Source organism: Impatiens glandulifera, chromosome 5 (assembly GCF_907164915.1).
Source record: "Impatiens glandulifera chromosome 5, dImpGla2.1, whole genome shotgun sequence".
Classification (NCBI taxonomy): Eukaryota; Viridiplantae; Streptophyta; class Magnoliopsida; order Ericales; family Balsaminaceae; genus Impatiens; species Impatiens glandulifera.
In genome coordinates, this window is record NC_061866.1 from 48,855,518 (window position 1) to 48,878,667 (window position 23,150).

Genomic DNA, 23,150 nt, shown 5'->3' on the forward strand with positions numbered 1-23,150 from the left:
TATAATGATGCTTAATTTTTAAAGTATCTGGATTGCCGGGTCAAAAGTTATGGTTAATTTGGATATATATGTGAGAGTAAATGGATACTTGTGTCGGATTGTAGGTTGACCCGCACATAAACTTAAAACGGTTAAAAATAAAATTAAAAATGTTATAGATATGGTTTGAATTTACAACCTAACAAGCAAAACTCTTTAACCTACTAGGCTAATAACACTTTATATTTTAAATTCAACACCAAATTTGATGAACGCGAGATATTTTAACAGTATAAGTTCAACTTTTTAACTAACTAATATATATATATATATATATATATATATATATATATATATATATAATGATGCTTAATTTTTAAAGTGTCCAGATTGCCGGGTCGAGAGTTGTGGTTAATTTGGATATATATGTGAGAGTAAATGGATACTTAGAGTTGAATTGTGGATTGACCCGTCCATAAACTTAAAATGGTTAAAAATAAAATTAAAAATGTTATCACATTTTTACCGTAATATTTTTTCACGGTTTTTTATATTATTACTCGTGCAAATACACAAAAATACATGCTAGTTAATTTCAAATTAGTTAATCTTTAGAGTTATCTTGTAAAAAATAACGTAATTTGTGGATTAATTTTTTAGAATCTTTATCTTTATAAATTTTGTTTTATGCAAAGTTTTTATTTGATTTTCTTAATGTTATTTTTTTATTTGTAAATTAATATTCTATATATAACTCTTTATTTGATATAATAAAAAAAAATTTAGAAAAAATAAATTATATATATTTTTTTGAATGGATAGTAACTAGTAAGTTATTGAATGGAATATTTATTATTCACTACTTTATCATATTGAAACGATTTTAATGATTATGGAATTTCAATAATTTTTAACATGATAAAAAAGATTTAACAAAAAAACCAAAAATGTTAATCTAGGCCCAAACGTGGGGACGTCCCTGTTTACAAAATTTATTTTAAATAAAAAATATAGATTTTTTGAAATGGATAAATTATTTGGAATTTAAAATTATTATTGTTAGTAAAGGTAAGATCTTTTCCCGTTTCAACACACCGCTAGATGATACCGAAGCACCCGCGGATCAATGGCGATTTCTTCTCAATCATGTGAAGTGTAGACGGTGAATTCCATGTATGAATTGATTATTTTACCATTTGTGAATCAAGATTTCAAAAACCTGCTTCTTTAAACCCAAAAATTTGTTAAAACCTTGATCGAGAAGACTGAAATATGCACATGTCGTTGCAAACCTTCAAAGAGACTCTTAAACCCTGCAACAATGCTTCATCATCATCATCTTCTTCCTTCCTTTCACAGTCTTCACTTTCCTTTCAGACCGACCTTCCCGCAATACCCAGAAAACCCCCCAAATCGTCCCTCTCTCAACAGCTTCTGCGTCTCCAACAAGATCCTACATCATCTTTGCCTCAAAAGCTAACAGATTCCGAGAAAAAGGTGATAACCAAGCGGATTAAAAATGTGGGTTTGGTTGATACGGTTGAGGATGAGGAGGGTGAAGATGAAGAAAAGCGAGATGGGTGTGGATTTGGAAGGCCCAAGTTGGAATCTTTTCAGTTTGATTACACTGGCCCGTTTGAACCATTGATTCTCTCTACTCCAGGGGAGAACCCCGCGGATCAGGTATGTTGGTTTTGAACAATTTTTTTGCTATAATAAATACCCATTCTTGGCCTTGTTCAATTTGTTTCAGTTGCATCTGTTGATAATTTAGGAATGCTTGCAGGTTCCTGCATCTATAAATTGTAGACTACTCGAACATCAAAGATCGGGAGTAATGTTTCTATATGACTTGTACAGAAAGAATCATGGAGGTGTTCTTGGAGATGACATGTAAGTTTACAACTTTTGAGCAATCCATGCAGTTTCTGAAACTTGAATAAAATTTTACCAATTAGATTGTGTTATCAGTCTTCAACATGAACTAAGATAATACACATAAAAGAAATTTGATTAGATGGTTTTGTGGTTTCTTGATTGAGACTTGGTCTTATTTTGAAACACTTATATCTTTGAACCTGGTTCTGAATCTGGTAGAGAAACCATAAATAAATTTTGAATGTGTTGTTTATGAACATGGATCTGTTAGAGAAAAAAAATTTGAATCATTGTCAAGATACATGATATTTGCAGATGTGTTGAAGATAATGAAGTCAGACAGAAATTGTTTGTCATCCTATTGGTTAATTTTTTCCTTGAACTTGGAACAGGGGACTAGGTAAGACAATCCAAACAATTGCTTTCCTGGCTGCTGTTTATAGAAAAGATGGAGAAGTTATTGATGTAACATCTTCAATGGAGAATCATCATCAGGTCAGGAAAACTGATCCTGTCTTAATAATCTGTCCTTCTTCAGTCATTCACAACTGGGAGATCGAGTTCTCGAATTGGGCGTCATCATTTTCCGTATCTGTTTATCACGGTTCTAACCGCGATCTAATTCTCGACACGCTAAGAGCAGGCGGTGTAGATGTTCTCATTACAAGTTTCGACACATTCAGGATCCACGGAACCATACTCTCGTGTATTCAGTGGGAAATTGTGATAATCGACGAAGCCCACCGTCTGAAAAATGAAAAGTCAAAACTGTATCAAGCCTGTCTACAAGTTAAAACAACTAAACGATATGGCCTAACCGGAACAATGATGCAGAACAAAATAACCGAACTTTTCAACTTAATGGACTGGGTAGTTCCCGGTTGCTTAGGCACTCGAGAGCATTTCCGAGAATACTACGACGAGCCACTTAAGCATGGACAACGCTCAACCGCTCCGGAAACATTCGTTCGTAAAGCTGACGAGCGGAAACGACACCTGGCGAGTGTTTTACATAAGTATGTCTTGAGGAGGACTAAGGAAGAGACAATTGGACATCTTATGCTGGGGAAGGAAGATAATGTAGTGTTTTGCGCTATGAGTGAAGTTCAAAAACGGGTTTATAGGAGAATGTTACAATTGCCCGAAATTCAATGTCTTATAAATAAAGATAAACCTTGTAGCTGCGGTAGCCCTCTTACTCAAGGGCAATGTTGTAGAAGGATTGTTCCCGATGGAGTTATTTGGCGTTACCTTCATAAAGATAGTTCCGATGGTTGTGATTCTTGCCCGTCTTGCTTAGTTCTTCCCTGCCTTGTCAAGCTACAGCAGGTAAAAAAAATCTTTCTAGATATGTATATTTTTGAATTTTAATGTTTTTTAAACTGTTTCTGCAGATAAGCAATCATCTGGAGCTGATTAAACCAAATCCTAGGGATGATCCAGATAAGCAGAAGAAAGATGAGGAGTTTGCTTCGATTGTTTTCGGATCTGACATGGAATTAATGGAAGGGTTTGCTCAAAATGAGAGCTTTATGGGTCTTAGTGATGCGAAGAACTGTGGGAAAATGAGAGTGTTGGAGAATTTGATGGTATCGTGGATGTCTAAAGGTGATAAGGTTCTTCTTTTCAGTTACTCTGTCAGGTTCGGGTTTTTCAGACTTGTTTTGGTTATGGAAGGGATTTGTTTCTATGTTTTTAATTTAGAATGATTTTATGTTCATCAGAATGTTAGACATACTGGAGAAGTTGCTCATACGGAAAGGCTATTGCTTTTCGAGGCTTGATGGTTCCACTCCAACTGGTTCGAGACAATCTCTTGTTGATGACTTCAATTCAAGTCCAAGCAAACAGGTAGGAGGTGTAATTTTCCAGATGCAGATACAAAAACAATAATTATTTCCAAATGGATTCTATATGTTTGTTTTGATCTTATTCTCTGGTTGAATTTGGCAAAATGGTTTTGTAGGTTTTCCTTATATCGACACGAGCAGGTGGGCTAGGATTGAACCTTGTCAGTGCAAACCGTGTAGTGATATTCGATCCGAACTGGAATCCTGCTCAAGACTTGCAGGCTCAAGATAGGTCGTTCCGTTTTGGGCAGAAAAGACATGTCATGGTTTTTCGACTTTTAGCTGCTGGATCTCTCGAGGAGCTGGTTTATTCCCGTCAAATCTACAAGCAGCAACTAGCGAATATTGCTGTTTCTGGGAAAATGGAGAAACGTTATTTTGAAGGTGTTCAGGTATTATATATAACAGAGAGATTAATTCTGTGAAGATTCTCAGTAGCCTTGGGTTATATAAGATTGTCATAATATTTTGTTTATGATAGGATTGCAAGGATTTCAAAGGAGAACTATTTGGAGTGTGCAATCTGTTTCGAGATCTTTCTGACAAGCTTTTTACCAGCGAGATCATTGACCTACATGAAAGACATGGACAAAATGAAGAAGAAGAGGATGGTTGTATGGTGAAACAGAAGTCAACAACAGACAAAGGAAGCGTGTTTTCATCAGTAGAAACAGCCAAATGCTCAATAACTAAGCAGCCGTCATTGGCAGACCTAGGTATAAATTGGATTCCATGAACGATGATGAAAATTGCATTTTCATCTGCCTTGTGATTTCAGGTATTGTGTACAGTCATCGCAACGAGGAGATTGTGAACTCACGAGCAGAAGCAGCAGTGGTCCAAGGAAAGAGAGAATCAGAGATATTTTTGGGAAAAAGGAAATCACATAAAAGGGAGGAGGAGGAGGAGGAGGAAGAAGAGAAGCGGTCAAGAAAGAGGGTGCAATATGGGGTAATTGCAGAGTGGATGGGTATGGAAGTGGTAGAGTTCAGCTGGTGGTTAATATCTGCAACTCCTAACCAGCGGGAACAACTGCTTCAAGATTACTACAAGAAGACGAAGAGTAAGAAGAAGAAGAAGAAACGCAAGCAGCTACCACCTGATGTTTGATGGACGAAGTTGATAAACATGCGTGCATACATTAAAGGTAAAATACACCAGTGATCCATAGTTCATTCACCCGTTGGCGCCGCCCCTCTGCGAAGGTACATAGGTTGGAATGTTCCTATTTTCTGATTTTTCATTTTCATTTTTCCGAAGACACAACAAGAATAGTTTGTAAAGTTTTTTCTTAGAATAGTTTAATAATAATAAATTTTACATTGTCACAACAAACACGTAAACTAATAAATTATCTTAAACTACTCTAAGAAAGAAATATTATTATAGTGATTTTTGAAAAATAAATAATAAAAGATCAGAATATTCAAACCTAGTTTACCTTCACAAGCCACTAAACTCTCCTCCCTCACCGGTTTTCAGAGAGTCTCTTATGGTTTTGACTGTGATTTGTTATTTTGTTTATGATAATCACATTTCCTTGCTGATCAACTATGATCCATCTGGACCCTCTTGTTTATTATCTACAATGTAATGTTTCTGGTTTCTTGTTATTGATTCTTTTATTTGATTATCATGGTTTTCAGATGATGATACTGGTGCTTGCTTGCAGTGCAGAACAAGAAATAAAAGCAAATCCAACTGAATTGGGGCAATTTGTTGATTTTGTCAAGCGAAATAATCTCCATTCTGCGAACTTCTTCAACGGATTAAACTAATGTATGTATGTATGCATGTTTAGTTGGGGATTAATACACACTGTCGATTGTGTTTCATTCATACATAACTTTATGTTTTCAGATTGTGTTTCATTTGTTACTTTGATGTATGAGACCATTGGTTATGCTCAAGGTGCGTTAACACCTCCCATCGGAGTTGAAGGTGCTATAGCAATTGGCATCATCGTGTCTTCTAGTGGCTCTGTAAGTACTTGTTTTGTTAAGCTTTATAATCATCACCTAGTTTTTATAGCTTTCTGAGTTATCTGGCTTTTTTTTTTCCAATTCTAGGTATGATGGCTCACTTGGCTCGGAATCTCAAGCTATGGCTGCTGTGAATCAGTTCTCATTGCAGTTAAGTCGTAAGAATCATAATTCACATTAGACTAAGATATTTCATTCCTTTCCAAAGGCAACCATGAAGATATTTAAAAACTTTTACATAATACAATCACTTATTGCTTCTCATATCTCATTGGTAGCACCGCTGCTATGTTTTTCACCATTTGTTGATTGCATCAATCGACTGGCTGCTTTAACTACCTGAAAATTGCATTCACTTAAATGTTACATATATCACCATAGAGATGTGTATGAAAGGATAGAAAGATTTTTAAGTACCTCAGAATCCCAATTTGTTCTTAGAGTCATAATTATCAAAGTGATAGTCTGTAAGATGACTCCGATTATCATTCCCCACCAAATCCCCTGCACAAACCAGCTTAGGTGAACATTTCATTTCCTCTCCACATAAATAGATGGGGAAAAAGAGAGATGCTTACAGCCACTCCCATGCTAGTTTTGAAACCAAGAATACATCCAATAGGCAGACCAATTATGTAGTAAGTGGCAAGATTAACGTATGCCACTACACCTTGCCATCCACTCCCAATAGCAACACCTACACAAGAAAAAACAAAAATCCAACTGGTTTCTTTTCAACACCTAAAAAGCCCCAGACACATAGAAATAACGAAACTTTCTTGACCTGAAAGAATGGGTTGAATGCCATTCAAGAAGACAGAGATGGCCAACAATGATGTCAAATCGGAAACAACAGCAATGATCTCTTCATTGCTAGTGAAGAGTTTACTCAACCCAACCTTACAGATCAAGACTACAGCACTGAAAATGATACTGATAATAAAACTCGTAGAGTTAACTACCACAACAGACAACTTTGCCACCATCGCGTTTCCTGCCCCAAGCTCATTGCTCACTCGAATACTGTTCAATCGATTGTTCCATTATCAGAATCAAACTAGAAAAATATATCGCTTTCTCAACATGAAATTGGGTTTCTTTTTTTTCCCATCATTTAACTGCTGCATACCTTGCTGCAGATAATCCCAAAATGAACTGCATATCCCAGTTCAAGTAATTCATGCTGTGAATTCAATACCAAGAAACAAGAAATCAGCTTCTTTTTATTCATTCCAAGATTAGAGGTTTTAATGTTGATATTTCTTACCAAATGGAGATTGAGTCCAAAGAAACTGTGGGGTCGGCAAGCCAGCCCGATATCAGAACAAGTCCTTGAAAATACCATATCTCCAAGCTACAAGGCCATTTTTTAGCAAGTCAGGTTATGGTATGAAAATTGATGTTTTATAGATAATTCAATTGAAAAAATTGCATCTTTCAAAACAGAAGGCTTAAGTTGAGGTATAAGGAATCATAATCCTACATACCACAACATACTGGCAGAGGCGACAGTGATCTTGAAATAAGGGCAAATCCCCGAAAAAGGCCCTCAAGGAGAAACCGGTCCAAGTTTCTTTACAAGCCGAGCTAAGAAGGATGTATAAACCCTGAAGAATGACCAACAGCCACCACGAGAGGCTGAGGGTGAGGGCAGCTCCGATCAAGCCTAAGTGCAGAACATACATAGCCAACCAATTGAACAAAATATGAAGCAAGAAAACACCAACTGCAATATAAGCCAACGGGTTCACAATATTCTGTGCCTGGAGGAATCTTTGCATTGGGCAGCTAATGGCGAATGCATATAGCTGAGGGATGAGTCCTCGGGCGAAGACTTCGCCTGACAATGATATACTTTCAGACTGACCGATAGCGATCAAGATGGGAGCCGCAAACCAGTAAACAAAGGTAAGTAGGACTGCTGCACCAAGGTGCAGGACAATTGCACGTTGGCATATGATCCCCATTGATGATTTCTTCTTTGCTCCGTAGGCCTGCCCACATACAGTTTGAACTGCACTTGCCATCCCCAACTGCATGAAAAAACAACCATCTTTAAATAAATGAATGAATACAAGTAATTATTAGTATTAGTTTATTTATTTATTACCATGATGCCATAAGCCAGCCCCTGAAAGCCAACACTTGCTATTGAAGCTCCGGCGAGCTCCAATGAACCCAAATGGCCGGAAAATGTGAGTGTGACAAACTCAACATGTAATTAAATATGGAGACTATAATGGAAGAGCCGGAGAGGAGCCATAGCAGCCTTGATTCCCAAGCCATGAGCCTCGGGTACCAACGGGTGGGCAGCGGTTTTGCTGCCAAAACCTCCTCCACGGCAGCTGCAGTCAAGTCTGGTAACCGAACATGCGAGTCGAACCGGAGCAGCAATGGCTGGTATACTTGTAGTTTTGAACTCATTTTGACACAAGCTGCCTAGTTAGGAGATTAGTGTAGACTCCTCAAAATTACTTATACACATTAACATATGAATTATTATACATTGACAAAGGTTTAATAGTTTGTAGTATAAGTCAACACCTACTTCAGCTATTCTTCCATCAATCTATGCAGATGTAATTAAATTGGCTATTGAAAATACTAAATGGATATGAAAGTAACAATTATTATTTTGTTGAATTCTTAATAGGTGTTACATTACATTATCACATCAACGACAACATGGTACACAATTAAAAACTAATAAGCTATTCTAAGAAAAAATTAAGTGATTTTTGAAAGAAAAAATAAAAATCAGAACATTCAGACCTAGTTTAGTTCCACAATTCATTGTAGACTCTCCTCCCTCACTTTCATTTGAATAAGTATTATATTTTCGAAAATTATAAATATAAATTAACTATTTATATTATAATAATTTAACTAAATTAGACTAGTTAACATATTTTAAAATTATAAATCTTGAACTTTTAATCCTCCAACTAACATTTATTGATTTTTTAAGTGAATTTTCATACATTTGGTTGTAATTTTAAAATACATTTTTTTTAAATAGCTTCACAAGGAATGGCAAATTGGAGAAATGAGAAGGCATTAATAAAATAAATTTTGTTTTTTTTATTTAATTCTGTATAATTTATGTGTGCTTTTCTATGACAGTCTACATAGAAAAAAAAATGAAACAGAACCCACCCACATTTCATCATCATCATCTCACAGTTCTAGGTCACACCGAGAATTAGGGCACAGAGAATCAGAGCAATTGCTTCCTAAAACATGGCCTGCGAGGAAAAATGGTGGAGAGGAAGGGAAGATGAAATTGGGTGGCTCCCATTCCAGTTGGATGAACAAAGCAAAAAAGAAGTATATTTCAAATATCTTGATGGTCCTGAGTTCTTGACAAGAGTAAGGGATTACATTTCTTAAGCTTTTGGTCACATTTGTAGGCTAAGTAGAGTTCAATATATGAAAATAAATCAATTTCTCTTTACTTGTTCAAGCCTCCTCTGTATAGGAATATATATATAAAAAAAGTTAATTACTAGAAGTGGTGGGTGGTGGTTGTACAGCAGCAAATGACATATTGGAAGTATATTTCTTGATCCTCAAGGAGATGATAATACTTGATGAAATTCCAAGAATGGGAAAAAAGTAAGACAAAAAATTGGACTTTTTTGAACCAGTTGCCGAAGCAACAGCAGCTCCAGCAAGACTTCCAATGGATGTATTCTGTAATATCATTGGGAGACAACCCATGATTGTAGGCAGAAGGAAATCCAAAACAAACCCTACTTTTGTCGCTGCCAATGCGTAGTTTATTATATAAGACGGTATAGGAGAGAATCGAGCAAGAAGAACAAATTTCCATCCATCTTGTTCAACACCATTCGAAAGTATGTTAAAGTATCTGTTTCTATGAGCCCATTCCATAGCAGATCTCGAGTTTCTAAATACCAACCTGAAAATATAACAAAATATAACAAAATGAACACCAATACATCATATCATTATGTTGTCAATTCTGGGAAAGATTCAAGTTTTCATTTTTTTTACCTTCCAATCCAAAATGATAGAGAAGCTCCAAGAATTTTGGCAGAGAAGACACAGAAAACTGCAGGAATGAAACCAAATAGAAGAGCAGCACCAGCCTCAAAGAAAACAGCATAAGGAAGACATAGAGCTAGGGTTATAGTATGGAGTGCCACATAAGCTGGTATGGCCCACACTCCAAGCCGATCTGTCATCTCCTTCAATAACTCTAACATTCTATCTTTGTTCATCAACTCCCCTCCTCCATATTTCTTGCTCAACGCAATTACTACTGAAATTATCACTACAATCACCGCCACAGACCTCCATCTCCCCATTGACATTATCTTGCTATCTCTTTACTCCTTGATTAGAAACAATATAACAACTGGGAAAATCAACATAAGCTCTTGAACTATGATTTCTAACTATTGTTTCTCTCATCTTGAACAAACAAAATTTGGGAAATTCAATCAAATGAGAATCATTTATCGTACCCATATAATTTTATTTCAGTTTTTGTATAATGGCGCCTAGAAACTCATTCATAAATAGATCAAAATGATAGTATGAGTAAAAAATTGTACCTGAGATTGAGCTGAGCTGCCGATTGAGATTTAGAAAGTTGGAATCTTGTCTGAAGAGATGAACTAGAATTGAAGAACGACGATCAGATCTAGCCGTCTAGGGATGAACGGTGAATCTGGAGAAAGAAATGAAAAAAAAATTAAAAAATTGGGGAGGGCTTATAAATTAGTGGACCCCAATAAATAAATAATAATTATTATAAGCCCAATAGACAGAAAAAGTAAGGCCCAATACCACACTTTTTTTTTTTTTTTCATTTCTTTCTCCAGATTCTTCAAGCTTAGAACACTCTTCTTCTTATTTTCTCTCACCTCTCATTTTGGTCTATTGACGAGTGAGTTATAGATAAAGGCACTGTTTTTTTTATTTATTGATTTTTCCGAATTGTTAATGTTTATGTTAGACTTAGACTGTGAATTTAGAAATTAGGGTTAAACTTAAATGTAAATGATGTGAATAATGGTAAAGATTTCTCATTTGATTGAATTTTCCATTGTTTTATAGATTGCCCAAATTTTGTTTTGATCACTGCACAGTCTGCACATAGTAGCTTGAATTTTTATGAATGTGAAGTATTGATCAATCCTGGAGCCTGGTGAGATATAAGTTTGTTATTCATATCTTCAAGAATATATTTTTCTTAATTCTATTAGTTCAATTGTTTGCAGTTAGCCACTGTCTTAATGGACTGGATATATGTGCACAAAAATTGGGACAAATGGGCGTCTAACCATGTGGGTTCTCCTGGTAAGTAATAACAAGTCAAGGATGAAACATTATCATTAGTTATAGTTATAACTTACAAGAGCATTTTTCTAGATCTACCACTGAAGGCTGCTCTGTTGATCAACTATGATCCATCTGGACCCTCTCGTTTATTATCTACAATGTAATGGTTTGGGTTTGGGTTTCTTGTTATTGATTATTTTATTTGATTATCATGGTTTTCACTTGATGATATTGGTGCTTGCTTGCTTGCAGTGCAGAACAAGAAGGAATAAGAGCAAATCCAATTGAATTAGGGCAATTTGTTGATTTTGTCAAGCGAAATAATCTTCAATCTGAGAGCTTCTTCATCGGATTAAACCAATGTATGTATGTTTGCATGTTTAGATGGGGATAAGTACACACTGTCGATTGTGTTTCATTCATACATAAATTTATGTTTTCAGATATTGTTACTTCGATATATGACCATTGGTTCTGCGCAAGGTGTGTTAACACCTCCCATCCGATTGGTGAAGGTGCTATAGTAATGCATATAGCATCATATCTTCTAGTGGCTCTGTAAGCACTTGTTTTGTTAAGCTTTATCATTTTTACCTTTTTTATAGCTTTCTGAGTTGGCTGACTTTTATTTTTCTTTCTAATTCTAGGTATGATGGCTCACTTGGCTCTGCATCTCAAGCTATGGCTGCTGTTAATCAGTTCTCATTGCAGTTAAGTCGAAAAAATCATAATACTCATTAGAATAAGATATTTCATTCCTTTTCAAAGGCACCCATGAAGATATTTTAAAACTTTTGCATAATACAATCGCTTCCTGCTTCCTGCTTGCTCTGCTGCTCATATCTCATCGATAGCACTGCTGCTATCTTCTTCCACATTTGTTGATTGCTTCAATCGACTGACTGCTTTAACTACCTGAAATTTGCATTTACTTAAATGTTACTTATATCACCATAGAGATGTGTATGAAAGGATAGAGAGATTTAAGTACCTCAGAATCCCAATTTGTTCTTGCCGTCATAATTATCAAAGAGATAGTCTGTAAGATAACTCCGATTATCATTCCCCACCAAATCCCCTGCAAAACCACAGCTTAGTGTGAGCATTTCATTTCCTTTGGAGATAAATAGATGGGAAAAAAGAGAGATGCTTACAGCCACTCCCATGCTAGTTTTGAAACCAAGAACGCATCCAATAGGCAGACCGATTATGTAGTAAGTGGCAAGATTAACGTATGCCACTACACCTTGCCATCCACTCCCAATAGCAACACCTACACAAGAAAAACAAAAACCCAACTGGTTTCAACACCTACAAAATTGCATTCAAGAATAAAATCAAAACATAGAAAGAAAGAAACTTTTCTGACCTGAAAGAATGGGTTGAATGCCATTCAAGAAGACAGAGATGGCCAACAATGGTGTCAAGTCTGAAACAGCAGCAATGACCTCTTCATCGCTAGTGAAGAGTTTACTCAACCCAACCTTACAGCTCAGGACTACAGCACTGAAAATGATACTGATAATAATACTAGTAGAGGTAACTACTACAACTGACAACTTTGCCACCATTGCATTTCCTGCCCCCAGCTCATTGCTCACTCGAATACTGTTCAATCGTTTGTTCCATTATCAGAATCAAACTAGAAAAATATATCCCTTTCTCAACATGAAATTGGGTTTACCTGGCTGCTGTAGACAATCCCAACATGAACTGCATATCCCAGTTCAAGTAATTCATGCTGTGAATTGAATACCAAGAAACAATAAATCAGCTTCTTCTTTTTTTTTATTCCAAGTTTAGAGTTAATGTTGATATTTCTTACCAAATTGAGATAGAGTCCAATGCAACTGTGGGGTCGGTGAGCCAGCCTGATATAAGAACAAGTCCTTGAAAATACCATATCTCCAAGCTACAAGGTCATTCATAACAAGTCAGGTTATGGTATGGAAATTGATGTTTTAGAGATAACCCAATTGAAAAAAAAAACTACATCTTTCAAAACAGAAGTCTAAATTAAGAAATCATAATCCTACATACCACAACATAACGGCTGAGGCAACAGTGATCTTGAAATATGGCCAAATCCCGGTAAAGGCCCTCATGGAGAAACCGGTCCAAGTTTCTTTACAAGCCGGACTAAGAAGGATGTATAAACCCTGAAGAATGACCAACAGCCACCATGAGAGGCTGAGGGTGAGGGCAGCTCCGATCAAGCCCAAGTGTAGAACATACATAGCCACCCAATTGAGTAAAATGTGAAGCAAGAAAACACCAACTGCAATATAAGCCAACGGGTTCACAATATTCTGTGCCTGGAGGAATCTTTGCATCGGGCAGCTAATGGCGAATGCATATAGCTGAGGGATGAGTCCTCGTGCAAAGACTTCGCCCGACAATGATATACTTTCAGACTGACCGATAGCGATCAAGATGGGACCTGAAAACCAGTAAACGAAGGTGAGAAGGACTGCTGCACCTAGGTGCAGGACAATGGCACGTTGGCATATGATCCCCATTGATGATTTCTTCTTTGCTCCGTAGGCCTGCCCACAAACAGTTTGAACTGCACTTGCCATCCCCAGCTGCATGAAAAAACAACCATCTTTAAATAAATGAATGAATACACTTATACAAGTAATTATTAGTATTAGTATTAGTTTATTACCATGATGCCATAAGCCAGCCCCTGAATGCCAACACTTGCTATTGAAGCTCCTGCGAGCTCCAATGAACCCAAATGGCCAGAAAATGTGAGTGTGACGAAACTCAACATGTAATTAAATATGGAGACTACAATGGAGGAACCGGAAAGGAGCCATAGCAGCCTTGATTCCCATGCCATGAGCCTCGGGTACCAACGGGTGGGCACCGGTTTTGACGCCAAAAACTCGTCCACTGCAGCTGCAGTCAAGTCTGGTAACCGGACATGTGAGTCGAACCGGAGCAGCAATGGCTGGTATTCTTGTAACTCTGAACCCATTTTGAAAAGAAAAAAGAAGCTGATTCTAGGACCGCACGTCCTTGTTCTGTCTCAATAATAATAGTTAAGATTTTGTGCTGTGTCAGTTTAATTGAGAAATGGGTTTTGCGAATGAAGGTTTTAAAAGAAATATTTTTGAAGATTCTAACTACCATTCCTGAATGCTTTTGCTAAATCAAACAAATTGGGTGAATGCGTGTGCCTATCTTCTCTTTTTACCATTGGCTAAGCTTGTTTTATGTCAATTATTACTTCTTCATAGATAAACTATATTATTTTCAAATAAACCCAAATGAATAGTTTTCTTTTCTTCTTCACAAAATCATTAATTTGTTATTTTACATAATTTTTTATTATTTTTAATAATATATTTTATTTGACCAATGTTGACCCTTGTATGTAATTGACTTACTAAGGTTGGTGAAGTTACACGTGAACCCACATCTACCAGTCTAGTCTTTTCTATTTCAAGAACTAGAGAGAGAAAACGACAAAAGATTATAATGTAGTTAGCAATTGCACGACATTTATATTTGCGATTAAAAATATATATATATCAATTTATATTTAATTAAAACTTTACAATATGTAAGTGAAAATCTATCTAATTATAACATGTGTATATCTAATCAAATCTTCTCTAATTAGATTTGGTTTTAACCAAAAGATTTCTTACTTCGTGATTGGTTTAGCTCATACCATCATTATAGGGCTCATTTATATAATTTAATTAGTTTTCTATTTAAACTGATTTTATATAATATTGTAAATATTTTTTATAATACAATGTAAGTGTTTGCTCTACTTGTGAGGGTGAATTATTTCATTCAACATGGTTTTGTTCAAGAATATTAGAGCTTTGAAGAATTTGTCAATTAGATGACCCTTCAAATAATTTTGTATTTTTGTACTCTTATACTATTCTTGGGGTAAGAAGAATTCAATTTTTGACCAAATAGTCTTGTCAAAAATTTGAAATGTCCATATCATGACCTTGGTTAGGCATAAACCTATCATTCAACTACAATCATTATTTTAAAAAAAAATTAATTAGTTGCGGATAGAAGCCCCTTGCGATAACCGAACCAAATTGTCATGTTTGGACGATTTTTTTTTAATTTAATCGATAAATCTTAAACCCTAATTATCTTTAAAAAAAATTGTTTGGGTGATAACCCAACCAATTGTCCTACAAAAGTTTATAAACCCTGTTTTAACTTTAAAATGTCACATATGAGTTGTTTTGAACAGTCAGCTATTCTAAACAAAAATGGAAACAACTTTTTTAAATACCAAAATAATGTTGTGACATAATCTCAGTTTTGCAACAAACATTTTGATTAGTTTATTTTTTGCTACTCTTATGCTATAAATGTTTGCATCAGTTTATTATTAGATATTGATTGTTGCTGGTATAATTTCACTTTCTTAGCAATAATATTCTAAATTGTTTGTATTGGTTTGAATATTGTATTGAGTCAAAGACGTATTATCTATTAAGTGAGTTAAATTAAATTGCCAATGAATACACAAATATATTGTTATGTTGATTGAAGAAATATATTCAGAAGAATTAAAAGTCATATATTTATATGCAATATAAATATATATATATATATATATATATATATATAAATATATATATATATATTTTGAAAAAAATTCAATAAAAATTAAAAATGAAATTCGTTTAAGCACACTAAAACAAAATATAGCATCAGAAAAATAATAATACAAGAAAGACAAAAAAAAAAATAATCTACCCGACTAAGTACAACTAAACAATTAATGTGCACGAAATGTATTACAAAACATACAACGATTATTTCAAGTTAAATAGTCCACCAAAAGATAATAGGATAATAACTCAACGATTCAGATCTGTCATATTTGTCTGTTTCGATCTAAACGTACCAACAATTATAGAGACTTCAAATATTCGTCACTCCATAACAATACAAAAAAAAATATGATACGTGTGTTTAAACTTCAACAAGTCACGTTCAACAACAAAAAAAAAAATATATTATAACTTTTTTATTTCATACATATGTTGATATTATATATATTATTGTGGTATATAAGATGACTAAAAATATTTTAGAAATCAAATCTAAAAATCTCAGTTGAATTATAAAAACCCTTATCTTTAAATTTGAAATTGATGATTCCATTTTGAGGTAGTGTTATTTTTTAATTTTAAAAAATAATAATAGTAAGTAATGAAAAAAAATATATTTTAATTGATCCTTCAATAAATAACTATATTCATATAAATTTATACCCCAAAAAATAACTTAACTGTATCTAATTACTTTTTTTAAATTGTTATGAAAGATTAAACTAATCAAATATTCTCAAATCATTTAATTTAAACATTATACTCAAATATCAACTACGCTCCTAAACGTATACTCAAAGATTAAATAAGTCCCAACATATACTCAATGATCAAATAAGCCCCTAAACCATGAAAGGAAAGAAGATCATTGAAATTGACTAGAATTGGAGTAGGATGTCGAAACCCCCATGCCAAGACCTCTGCTTTTCTTCTGCAAAATAGGAAAGAAGGTCAAACTGACAGCAATGGCGTTGTGGGTTTCACCTTTTCTGGCCGTCGCAGCTTCAGCCGTCATGGTTGCTTTGCTTTACAGATTTCTTCCTGCTTTCGATAACCCATTGAGACCCACATCTCCTCTTCCTCCAACTCCGGTTCCATCTCTTCTCAATTAGTTTCCTTTTTCTGTATCTGATCTCATGTTTCTTGATTCAAAATTTGAAACTTTATTGTTGGCACTTTGCAGCGGTTGTTCACTGCTCAAGAATTGTCAATCTACAATGGTAGTGATGATAAATTACCCATCCTTTTGGGGATTCTTGGGTACTCTTTCTATCTCTTGCACTCTCTGTATGTGTATTTTGCATCTGATTATTTGATTCTGGGTAATAGGTCTGTGTTTGATGTAACGAAAGGTAAAAGCCACTATGGTCCAGGAGGAGGCTACAGCCATTTTTCTGGAAGGTATGTTCATAGTTTGTTGATGGGTTTCTGATGTTTTTCCATATCATTTCCAATTATGAGAATTAAATGCTGAAAAAACACTATTGATATTCTGATAAATGAATCCAGAGATGCTTCACGCGCATTTGTTTCAGGAAATTTTACTGGTAATGTCTGCAATTCTTTCTTTTCTGAAATACTTTCAGAAGAACTGATTATAAATAATGGAAACAGGAGAAGGTCTGACTGATTCATTGCAAGGATTATCCAGTTCTGATGTAAAAAGCATTGTTGATTGGCGAGATTTCTACATCAGAACATACATGTGAGTTTGGTTTGTTTGTTTGTTTGTTCTTATGGATTGCATCTCTTTATTTTCCTCATTGGTTTGATTTTGATTTATGATTGCAAGATTTGTTGGGAAGCTAGTGGGTCGCTATTATGACAGTCAAGGGAATAGTACAAAGCATTTGAAAGGTGTTGAAGCTAAGGCTGCTAGAGGTGCACAACTGATGGAAAAACAAAAAGCTGAAGAAGCCAATCTTCCAAGCTGCAATTCCAGATGGAGTCAGGACGAAGGATCTGAGGTAACGTGTTTTAACTTTTTTTCATTTGCCATCAAAAGGGAATATTACCCATTTACTTAGTTAGTTTGAATTTGGTTATATATATAGGTTTGGTGTGACAATGGATATCCAAGACTAGTTCAAAGACCGACTGAAATAGCATTGACTGGGAAGATGAGCAAACGTTGCGCTTGCTTCAACGAAACAGAGCTTGACCAACCCCGGTTGGAAGTTTATCAGGGATGTGAATATCTATCCAACCGATGCAAAGTAGTCTAGTAGTTAGTTTATCATGATTCATGAATACGAAATTAAATCATAATCTCTTCAATAGAAAGAAAAAAAAAACATAATTATGATTATTATGTTACAGGTGATTTTCTAATTCCACCCTTAGTTGTTGTACTAATCCATCATCAAATTCTTCTTCATGATTCTTTATTTGCTGGGGAAAAAGTCCATACATTTGTAAATTTTGGAAAAGAATGAATCTAAGTCATGGAGTCATCCATCAGATGGTTTAGTTCTTGTGCATCGTCAATGTCTGAGCAGTCGCCTACCATACCGTTGCAGGCAGCGGAACCAGCCTTGGTCCTCATAGAGTCGAGATCAAAACGAGCCACAGTATCCAAATGGATCTGCTCCACGTGGAAACCTCTAACGGCAGTCACGGCAATGAGGGATAGAAGAATGATGAACGGCCCAAATCGGAAACCCATTTCAAGGAGCTTTATACAATGAGAAAGATATATAAATTGTATCCCCCATTTCTGGTTGGTTTATTATATAAGTGAAAGAAGAAGATGAAGAATGGAGGAGAAAACCAAGGGGGAAACAGTTGTTGTATTTGTGGAATAGAGGAATAGTGTAATTTAAGCCTCTAACTTCCCACCTCAAAAATCTCTCTTTTCTCTCATTTAAGTATATATCCAATATTAGCAAAAGTTATCTTAAAAATCAATTAAGTGCAATTTTATAAATAAATACTGTACAAGAAATGAAGTTCGATATGATTTAAATTGGGGGGGGTCACAGGCAATAAAAACTACAATAAATAGGATTAACATTAAACAACACAATGAATCAAAATATAACTTGTGAAAAAGACATATAATAATAGTTGGGAAAGAAAGTGTTTCTACTTCTCTCAAGAAGTTACAAGTAGACAAACCAAAACTGACATACTTTAAGAGTTGTCTAATGTAAAAGAGTGAATAGTACAGTGACAAATAATAATACTAATAATATTGATGCCTTTCTTAAATAATAATAATAATAATACTAATAATATTGATGCCTTTCTTAAAGCTAACATCATCGTCATCCTTTCAAAAAGGGGGGCTGGGTTATTGGCCGAACATGTATATATATTATCATATCATGAATCATCTGGGTTTTGGGTAAAAGCATTCAACTAAGACCGACCTGAACCAAACCCACCAAATGAACCGGAACCTGATGATGATCGTCCATAAGAACCAAATGAACCTGATGATGATGATGATCGTCCAGAACCAAAATCACCAAATGATGAACTCTTTCCTGATCCTGATCCAGACTCACCATATTTCGAACGCCCAGAACCGAAGGATGATTGGCCGCCACCAAAGCTGGACCTTCCTCCTCCAGACCTAGAACCTCCTCCAAAGTCACTGAATCTACCACCACCGCCGCCGCCACGTCCAAACCCTGAATCACCAAATCGACCTCCACCACTACTTCGTCCATACGAGGACGAGCCGAAACTGCTTGATCCCATATCATTGAACATGGAAGATCCAGGTTCAACAGTAACCTTAGGAAGCTGATATCAGACAAATAACAATGTAATTAGAATCGGTATATAGCCTGATTAATAAGAGGACAAAAGCTTCAAGGAAGAAACACACAAAAAAATAATAATAAACATATTTACCTCCTTAAATTTGGCTCCTACGTCCCTTTCAATTGTTCTGACATCCCTATCTTGGTTAGGAGAGTAAATGAGGATTGCACTTCCTGTCTTTCCAGCACGTCCTGTCCTGCCAGATCGATGGACAAATACTTCTGAAGTTGATGGCAGTTCGTAATGAATAACCTGTTCAATTCACCAGATATATCTTAAATGATGGAACAACAAACCAAAGGACGCAATAATATCTGAAGACGATAAACCCTTCCAAAATAAAATATGATACTTTACCAGATCAACATTTGGTACATCAAGGCCTCGGGCAGCAACATCAGTGGCAACCAAAACGTTGATACGGCCATCTCGGAAGTCTGCTAGAGTTCTTTCACGTTGATTTTGTGAAATATCGCCATGCAATGCTTCACATTTGAAGCTTCTTTGCATACCATTTGAAAGTCTATCAGCATCGCGTTTTGTCTGAGTGAACACTATAGTTTTACCACCCTTTGCATGTTCCTGATAAATCAAGGACAACAATTATTTAGATGGCCAAGTGAAATGATATATGAGAACATAAAATGGTATTCCAAAATGAGACCGTTATTAGAGGTCCAATAATGGATGGCTTCTCATGCCCCGCTGATGCAATTGTGTAAAGGGTAATTCCATCTGCCAACTTCTGATTCGATTCTCCAACCTGCAGAACATTTTAGTGTAAATCACCCAATGTAATAAAGAAACTCTTAACCAATCTTTAATATATAAACACTTACCAGATCCACTGTTAGAGGATTCTTCAGATACTTCTGAGCAAGTTTTTTAATCCAAGAAGGCATTGTTGCTGAAAACAACATGCTCTGACGATTCTGTGGCAGGTTGCTCAATATTGTCTCAACATCATCAGCAAACCCAACATTAAGCATCTGATCAGCTTCATCGAGTACAAGAAACTGGATTTTTGATAAATTCAGAGCACCCCTATTAATCAAATCGATGACTCTACCGGGAGTACCAACAATAATATCAACGCCCTGATCAAGTTGAGACATTTGGCGCTGAATGGGCATTCCTCCATAAACACAAACTGAAACCAAATTTGATGATTCAGAGAATTCTTTGTCCACTTGACGTGCAAGCTCCCTAGTTGGTGCCAAAACCATTGCTTGTGGGCTCCTACTGCGACTGCACATTGACATCAAAAGATAATCATCCATACAAATGGTGTGCAAGAGAAACATAAGTATATGACAACTACATTAATTTAAAACAAGAACCCTTAATATATTGAAAATATGCAACGCAGCTTGCTTACCCATTCTTAGCATTGTTTCTGATGATTTTGTCGAGTATAGGGATTCCAAAAGCAAGAGTCTTCCCTGTTCCTGTTCTAGCTCGACCAATCATGTCCCGACCCTGCATCGCGGGTTCTAACACAGCTTTCTGTGGACATGACAAATAAAACAAATAGATTAAGAAGCAACTTCTTAAAGAGAAACACAGGACTAAACTAATGATAAAATATTACACCTGAATAGGGAAGAGGCTGGTAATACCCCTCCTAGACAAAGCGGAAACAATCTCTCCAGATACCCCAAGCTTCGAAATCTCAAGACCACTTGCACCTTTTTCCGGGGCCGAATCGACATCGTCATACGAGAAATCAGCAACAGCAGGTTGTGCCTGAGACAAAACATTCACAGCCCTAAAACTCAACCCCGATCCAGTATGAATGCGCCGCGCCGACACATCAAAAGATCCGTTTCCGCACAAGGTCGGCGTAGGAAGAAGAGAAGTGAAGAAGTTACGGGAGCCAGAGGGACCATTTCTGGTGGGGCAAAGATCGGCGGAAAGGGACTGATGTGAGAGAGACTGAGTGGAATTGGTTAAAGCAGCTAGGGTTAATCGCCTAAATGAGGAAGATGTCCTCCTCAGTGCGAGAAGATTACCACTGGTCATCTTCTACTTTGCGCTGTTTTGAAGAATCGGGGATGATTGTAAGAGAAATGAGAGATGGAAACCAGTAAGGGTTTTATTAGGGTTTATAGCAGGAGGAGGCGGACAAGGGTTTATCGTCGTTGAGACATTGCTTGGAGAAGGGTTTTATGCTCATTTATTTTTCGAAATGAATATTATTATTATTATTTTTAGTAAAGAGAGAACGAAAAAATTATTATTATTATTAAGGTAACTTTAAAGGAACGGTAAACACGTATATACAAATAATTAATTAAACACTTTTAATAATAGATTCTTTCAGTAAATAAAACCAATAATTTAATTTATTTATAATTTTGTTTGCTAAAATTATTTATTTATAATGTCATGGCCTATAATCGAATATAATTTTCTTAAAAAAATTAAATTGGACTCTATATAATATATATATACATATCAATTTAATCATTTTTTATTTTAAAAAATGTCTATATATATTAAAAAAATTAAAAATCGCAACAAACAAATCATAACCTAACATGAAAAGAAAAAAAAAATTGGTACTTAATAAATTATCGAGCTCGTAAATTCTCGAAAAAACGATTAATTTTCCGAAAGACTCTGCTATCTTTATGAACGAATCTCGGAAATTGTCATAATAATAATAGTATTATGAATGAAGACAACTACGATAATTGAAAGTTCGATGATTTCTCTCTAATCAAATAGTGCACTAAAAAATAATTGAGATGGTAACTCAAATATGTAGGTATGTCATATTAGACAATCAATTCAAATTTCTCAGCAACTACCAAAAAAACTCAGGCATCACTCAATTAATCTCAGTAACACTCCATAAAAGACTTCAAATACTAGTGACTCACCGACAATGCAAAAGTAAGTGAGTTGTTGATTCAAACTATTTTGTGACACATAAGACTAATCATAATACAACTTTTTTTTTATGCATTATATCATTTGTTCGAATTTCACATTGAATGACTTTTTTATCCAGAGACATTGGATATGATCTTTACCTCCCAAAACAATTTTTATATAAAATTATCTTAGTGAACAATTTGTAGTAATGCCCCATATAAAAACTATTTATATATTGCCAATGCATAACGTTGTGTTTTGACGGTGACAACTACTTGTGTCATACCAAAAGTAAACTTTATTATGAGACAAAATCTTCATAATATTTAATCTTCTTATATATCTAATTTGTTTATTTCTGCCTCTAATTTGAAAATTTAATCATTTTTTAAATGTATAATCTTATTTATTCCATAAATGATGTAAACTAATTTTAGAATTAAACAAATTTAATTTTAAAAATTATGTAAAAATAGTTTCTAACCATTTTTTTTTATCAAAGTTATTTTTTGAAAAAAAAAATTATCATTAATTAAAATTGGAGTTACATATAAAAATTAAATCACAAAATAATGTGAAAAAAATCAAAATAACTAAGGCCTCGTTCAGATTTGGGTTTTCCAAATAACCCAACCAAATCAATTGTCACTTCACTCCCCCTCTCATCCTTCAAATCAATCAAGTCATTAACCGAAATACTAAAATACCCTCTATTTTAAATTATAATTATTTATTTTATTTATATATATCAATACCCAAGTCTTCTTACAAAAAAACATCATTATTTTTTCAAAATTATCACCAATCATTACCAATAATCATTTTTCTCTCTCTCTAGGTTATTTAAATAACCTGAAACGAACAAGCCCTAAAAATGTATACGTTAAATAGTATAA

At 35.0% G+C, this 23,150-nt stretch overlaps 7 protein-coding genes and 1 pseudogene across 13 annotated transcripts; 4 read left to right on the forward strand and 4 right to left on the reverse strand.

Annotated features, from left to right (window-relative positions):
- Positions 1 to 1,047: 1,047 nt before the first annotated feature.
- Positions 1,048 to 8,120, forward strand: LOC124938394 (switch 2). 6 transcript variants are annotated; one of them, XM_047478828.1, is made up of 12 exons: positions 1,048 to 1,662; positions 1,766 to 1,872; positions 2,250 to 3,186; positions 3,252 to 3,499; positions 3,582 to 3,708; positions 3,824 to 4,099; positions 4,189 to 4,423; positions 4,486 to 4,912; positions 5,354 to 5,486; positions 5,568 to 5,689; positions 5,777 to 5,847; positions 6,829 to 8,120. In XM_047478828.1, the coding sequence occupies exons 1-8, from the start codon at positions 1,252 to 1,254 to the stop codon at positions 4,815 to 4,817; spliced, it is 2,673 nt and encodes an 890-aa protein (XP_047334784.1). In that variant the 5' UTR covers positions 1,048 to 1,251; the 3' UTR covers positions 4,818 to 4,912; positions 5,354 to 5,486; positions 5,568 to 5,689; positions 5,777 to 5,847; positions 6,829 to 8,120. The 6 variants fall into 6 exon arrangements, with proteins under 6 accessions (XP_047334784.1, XP_047334782.1, XP_047334781.1 ...); XM_047478826.1 differs by lacking the exon at positions 6,829 to 8,120 and having other exon boundaries at positions 4,486 to 4,920; positions 5,777 to 5,955; XM_047478825.1 differs by lacking the exon at positions 6,829 to 8,120 and having other exon boundaries at positions 5,354 to 5,490; positions 5,777 to 5,955.
- LOC124939581 lies at positions 5,301 to 5,955 on the forward strand. Its single transcript, XM_047480041.1, has 4 exons — positions 5,301 to 5,309; positions 5,354 to 5,483; positions 5,568 to 5,673; positions 5,777 to 5,955. The coding sequence occupies exons 1-4, from the start codon at positions 5,301 to 5,303 to the stop codon at positions 5,868 to 5,870; spliced, it is 339 nt and encodes a 112-aa protein (XP_047335997.1). The 3' UTR covers positions 5,871 to 5,955.
- Positions 5,944 to 14,056, reverse strand: LOC124938395 (protein DETOXIFICATION 41-like). 2 transcript variants are annotated; one of them, XM_047478831.1, is made up of 8 exons: positions 13,668 to 14,056; positions 13,040 to 13,584; positions 12,825 to 12,911; positions 12,684 to 12,740; positions 12,369 to 12,607; positions 12,154 to 12,272; positions 11,991 to 12,077; positions 5,944 to 6,028 (listed from the first exon to the last, which is right to left on the reverse strand). In XM_047478831.1, exons 1-8 carry the CDS (start codon positions 13,980 to 13,982, stop codon positions 5,951 to 5,953), a joined length of 1,527 nt encoding a protein of 508 aa, XP_047334787.1. In that variant the 5' UTR covers positions 13,983 to 14,056; the 3' UTR covers positions 5,944 to 5,950. The 2 variants fall into 2 exon arrangements, with proteins under 2 accessions (XP_047334787.1, XP_047334786.1); XM_047478830.1 differs by lacking the exon at positions 5,944 to 6,028 and adding an exon at positions 11,674 to 11,914.
- Positions 6,208 to 8,113, reverse strand: LOC124938398 (annotated as a pseudogene).
- Positions 9,008 to 10,068, reverse strand: LOC124938396. Its single transcript, XM_047478832.1, has 2 exons — positions 9,707 to 10,068; positions 9,008 to 9,611 (listed from the first exon to the last, which is right to left on the reverse strand). Exons 1-2 carry the CDS (start codon positions 10,024 to 10,026, stop codon positions 9,188 to 9,190), a joined length of 744 nt encoding a protein of 247 aa, XP_047334788.1. The 5' UTR covers positions 10,027 to 10,068; the 3' UTR covers positions 9,008 to 9,187.
- LOC124938397 lies at positions 10,545 to 11,876 on the forward strand. Its single transcript, XM_047478833.1, has 7 exons — positions 10,545 to 10,604; positions 10,775 to 10,865; positions 10,939 to 11,017; positions 11,090 to 11,159; positions 11,252 to 11,361; positions 11,443 to 11,557; positions 11,647 to 11,876. Exons 3-7 carry the CDS (start codon positions 10,954 to 10,956, stop codon positions 11,738 to 11,740), a joined length of 453 nt encoding a protein of 150 aa, XP_047334789.1. The 5' UTR covers positions 10,545 to 10,604; positions 10,775 to 10,865; positions 10,939 to 10,953; the 3' UTR covers positions 11,741 to 11,876.
- A 2,440-nt stretch (positions 14,057 to 16,496) lies between the features above and the next one.
- Positions 16,497 to 17,978, forward strand: LOC124938583 (membrane-associated progesterone-binding protein 4). The gene is made up of 7 exons (XM_047479051.1): positions 16,497 to 16,694; positions 16,787 to 16,863; positions 16,933 to 17,004; positions 17,113 to 17,150; positions 17,218 to 17,308; positions 17,396 to 17,570; positions 17,658 to 17,978. Exons 1-7 carry the CDS (start codon positions 16,512 to 16,514, stop codon positions 17,826 to 17,828), a joined length of 807 nt encoding a protein of 268 aa, XP_047335007.1. The 5' UTR covers positions 16,497 to 16,511; the 3' UTR covers positions 17,829 to 17,978.
- A 650-nt stretch (positions 17,979 to 18,628) lies between these two features.
- On the reverse strand, positions 18,629 to 21,520 carry LOC124938554 (DEAD-box ATP-dependent RNA helicase 53, mitochondrial-like). The gene is made up of 7 exons (XM_047479021.1): positions 20,968 to 21,520; positions 20,753 to 20,880; positions 20,214 to 20,622; positions 20,039 to 20,137; positions 19,732 to 19,956; positions 19,465 to 19,626; positions 18,629 to 19,353 (listed from the first exon to the last, which is right to left on the reverse strand). The coding sequence occupies exons 1-7, from the start codon at positions 21,394 to 21,396 to the stop codon at positions 18,964 to 18,966; spliced, it is 1,842 nt and encodes a 613-aa protein (XP_047334977.1). The 5' UTR covers positions 21,397 to 21,520; the 3' UTR covers positions 18,629 to 18,963.
- Between the last annotated feature and the right edge of the window lie 1,630 nt (positions 21,521 to 23,150).

Coding starts and splice junctions, on each gene's coding strand:
- LOC124939581 (XM_047480041.1), top strand. Junction 5,484..5,567: donor CTTCTTCAACGGATTAAACT/AATGTATGTATG, acceptor TTATGTTTTCAG/ATTGTGTTTCATTTGTTACT. Junction 5,674..5,776: donor ATAGCAATTGGCATCATCGT/GTCTTCTAGTGG, acceptor TTCCAATTCTAG/GTATGATGGCTCACTTGGCT.
- LOC124938396 (XM_047478832.1), bottom strand. CDS start 10,026: ATGTCAATGGGGAGATGGAGGTCTGTGGCGGTGATTGTAGTGATAATT. Junction 9,612..9,706: donor CTATCATTTTGGATTGGAAG/GTAAAAAAAATG, acceptor TTATATTTTCAG/GTTGGTATTTAGAAACTCGA.
- LOC124938395 (XM_047478831.1), bottom strand. CDS start 13,982: ATGGGTTCAGAGTTACAAGAATACCAGCCATTGCTGCTCCGGTTCGAC. Junction 13,585..13,667: donor GGCTGGCTTATGGCATCATG/GTAATAAACTAA, acceptor TTTTTCATGCAG/CTGGGGATGGCAAGTGCAGT. Junction 12,741..12,824: donor TTGGACTCTATCTCAATTTG/GTAAGAAATATC, acceptor TTCAATTCACAG/CATGAATTACTTGAACTGGG.
- LOC124938583 (XM_047479051.1), top strand. CDS start 16,512: ATGCCAAGACCTCTGCTTTTCTTCTGCAAAATAGGAAAGAAGGTCAAA. Junction 17,005..17,112: donor TACAGCCATTTTTCTGGAAG/GTATGTTCATAG, acceptor AAATGAATCCAG/AGATGCTTCACGCGCATTTG. Junction 17,309..17,395: donor TTCTACATCAGAACATACAT/GTGAGTTTGGTT, acceptor TATGATTGCAAG/ATTTGTTGGGAAGCTAGTGG.
- LOC124938397 (XM_047478833.1), top strand. CDS start 10,954: ATGGACTGGATATATGTGCACAAAAATTGGGACAAATGGGCGTCTAAC. Junction 11,160..11,251: donor TCTCGTTTATTATCTACAAT/GTAATGGTTTGG, acceptor GCTTGCTTGCAG/TGCAGAACAAGAAGGAATAA. Junction 11,558..11,646: donor TCATATCTTCTAGTGGCTCT/GTAAGCACTTGT, acceptor TTCTAATTCTAG/GTATGATGGCTCACTTGGCT.
- LOC124938394 (XM_047478828.1), top strand. CDS start 1,252: ATGCACATGTCGTTGCAAACCTTCAAAGAGACTCTTAAACCCTGCAAC. Junction 1,663..1,765: donor GGGAGAACCCCGCGGATCAG/GTATGTTGGTTT, acceptor GAATGCTTGCAG/GTTCCTGCATCTATAAATTG. Junction 4,424..4,485: donor GCCGTCATTGGCAGACCTAG/GTATAAATTGGA, acceptor TTGTGATTTCAG/GTATTGTGTACAGTCATCGC.
- LOC124938554 (XM_047479021.1), bottom strand. CDS start 21,396: ATGACCAGTGGTAATCTTCTCGCACTGAGGAGGACATCTTCCTCATTT. Junction 20,623..20,752: donor AGAAACAATGCTAAGAATGG/GTAAGCAAGCTG, acceptor GTCAATGTGCAG/TCGCAGTAGGAGCCCACAAG. Junction 19,627..19,731: donor ATGTACCAAATGTTGATCTG/GTAAAGTATCAT, acceptor TGAATTGAACAG/GTTATTCATTACGAACTGCC.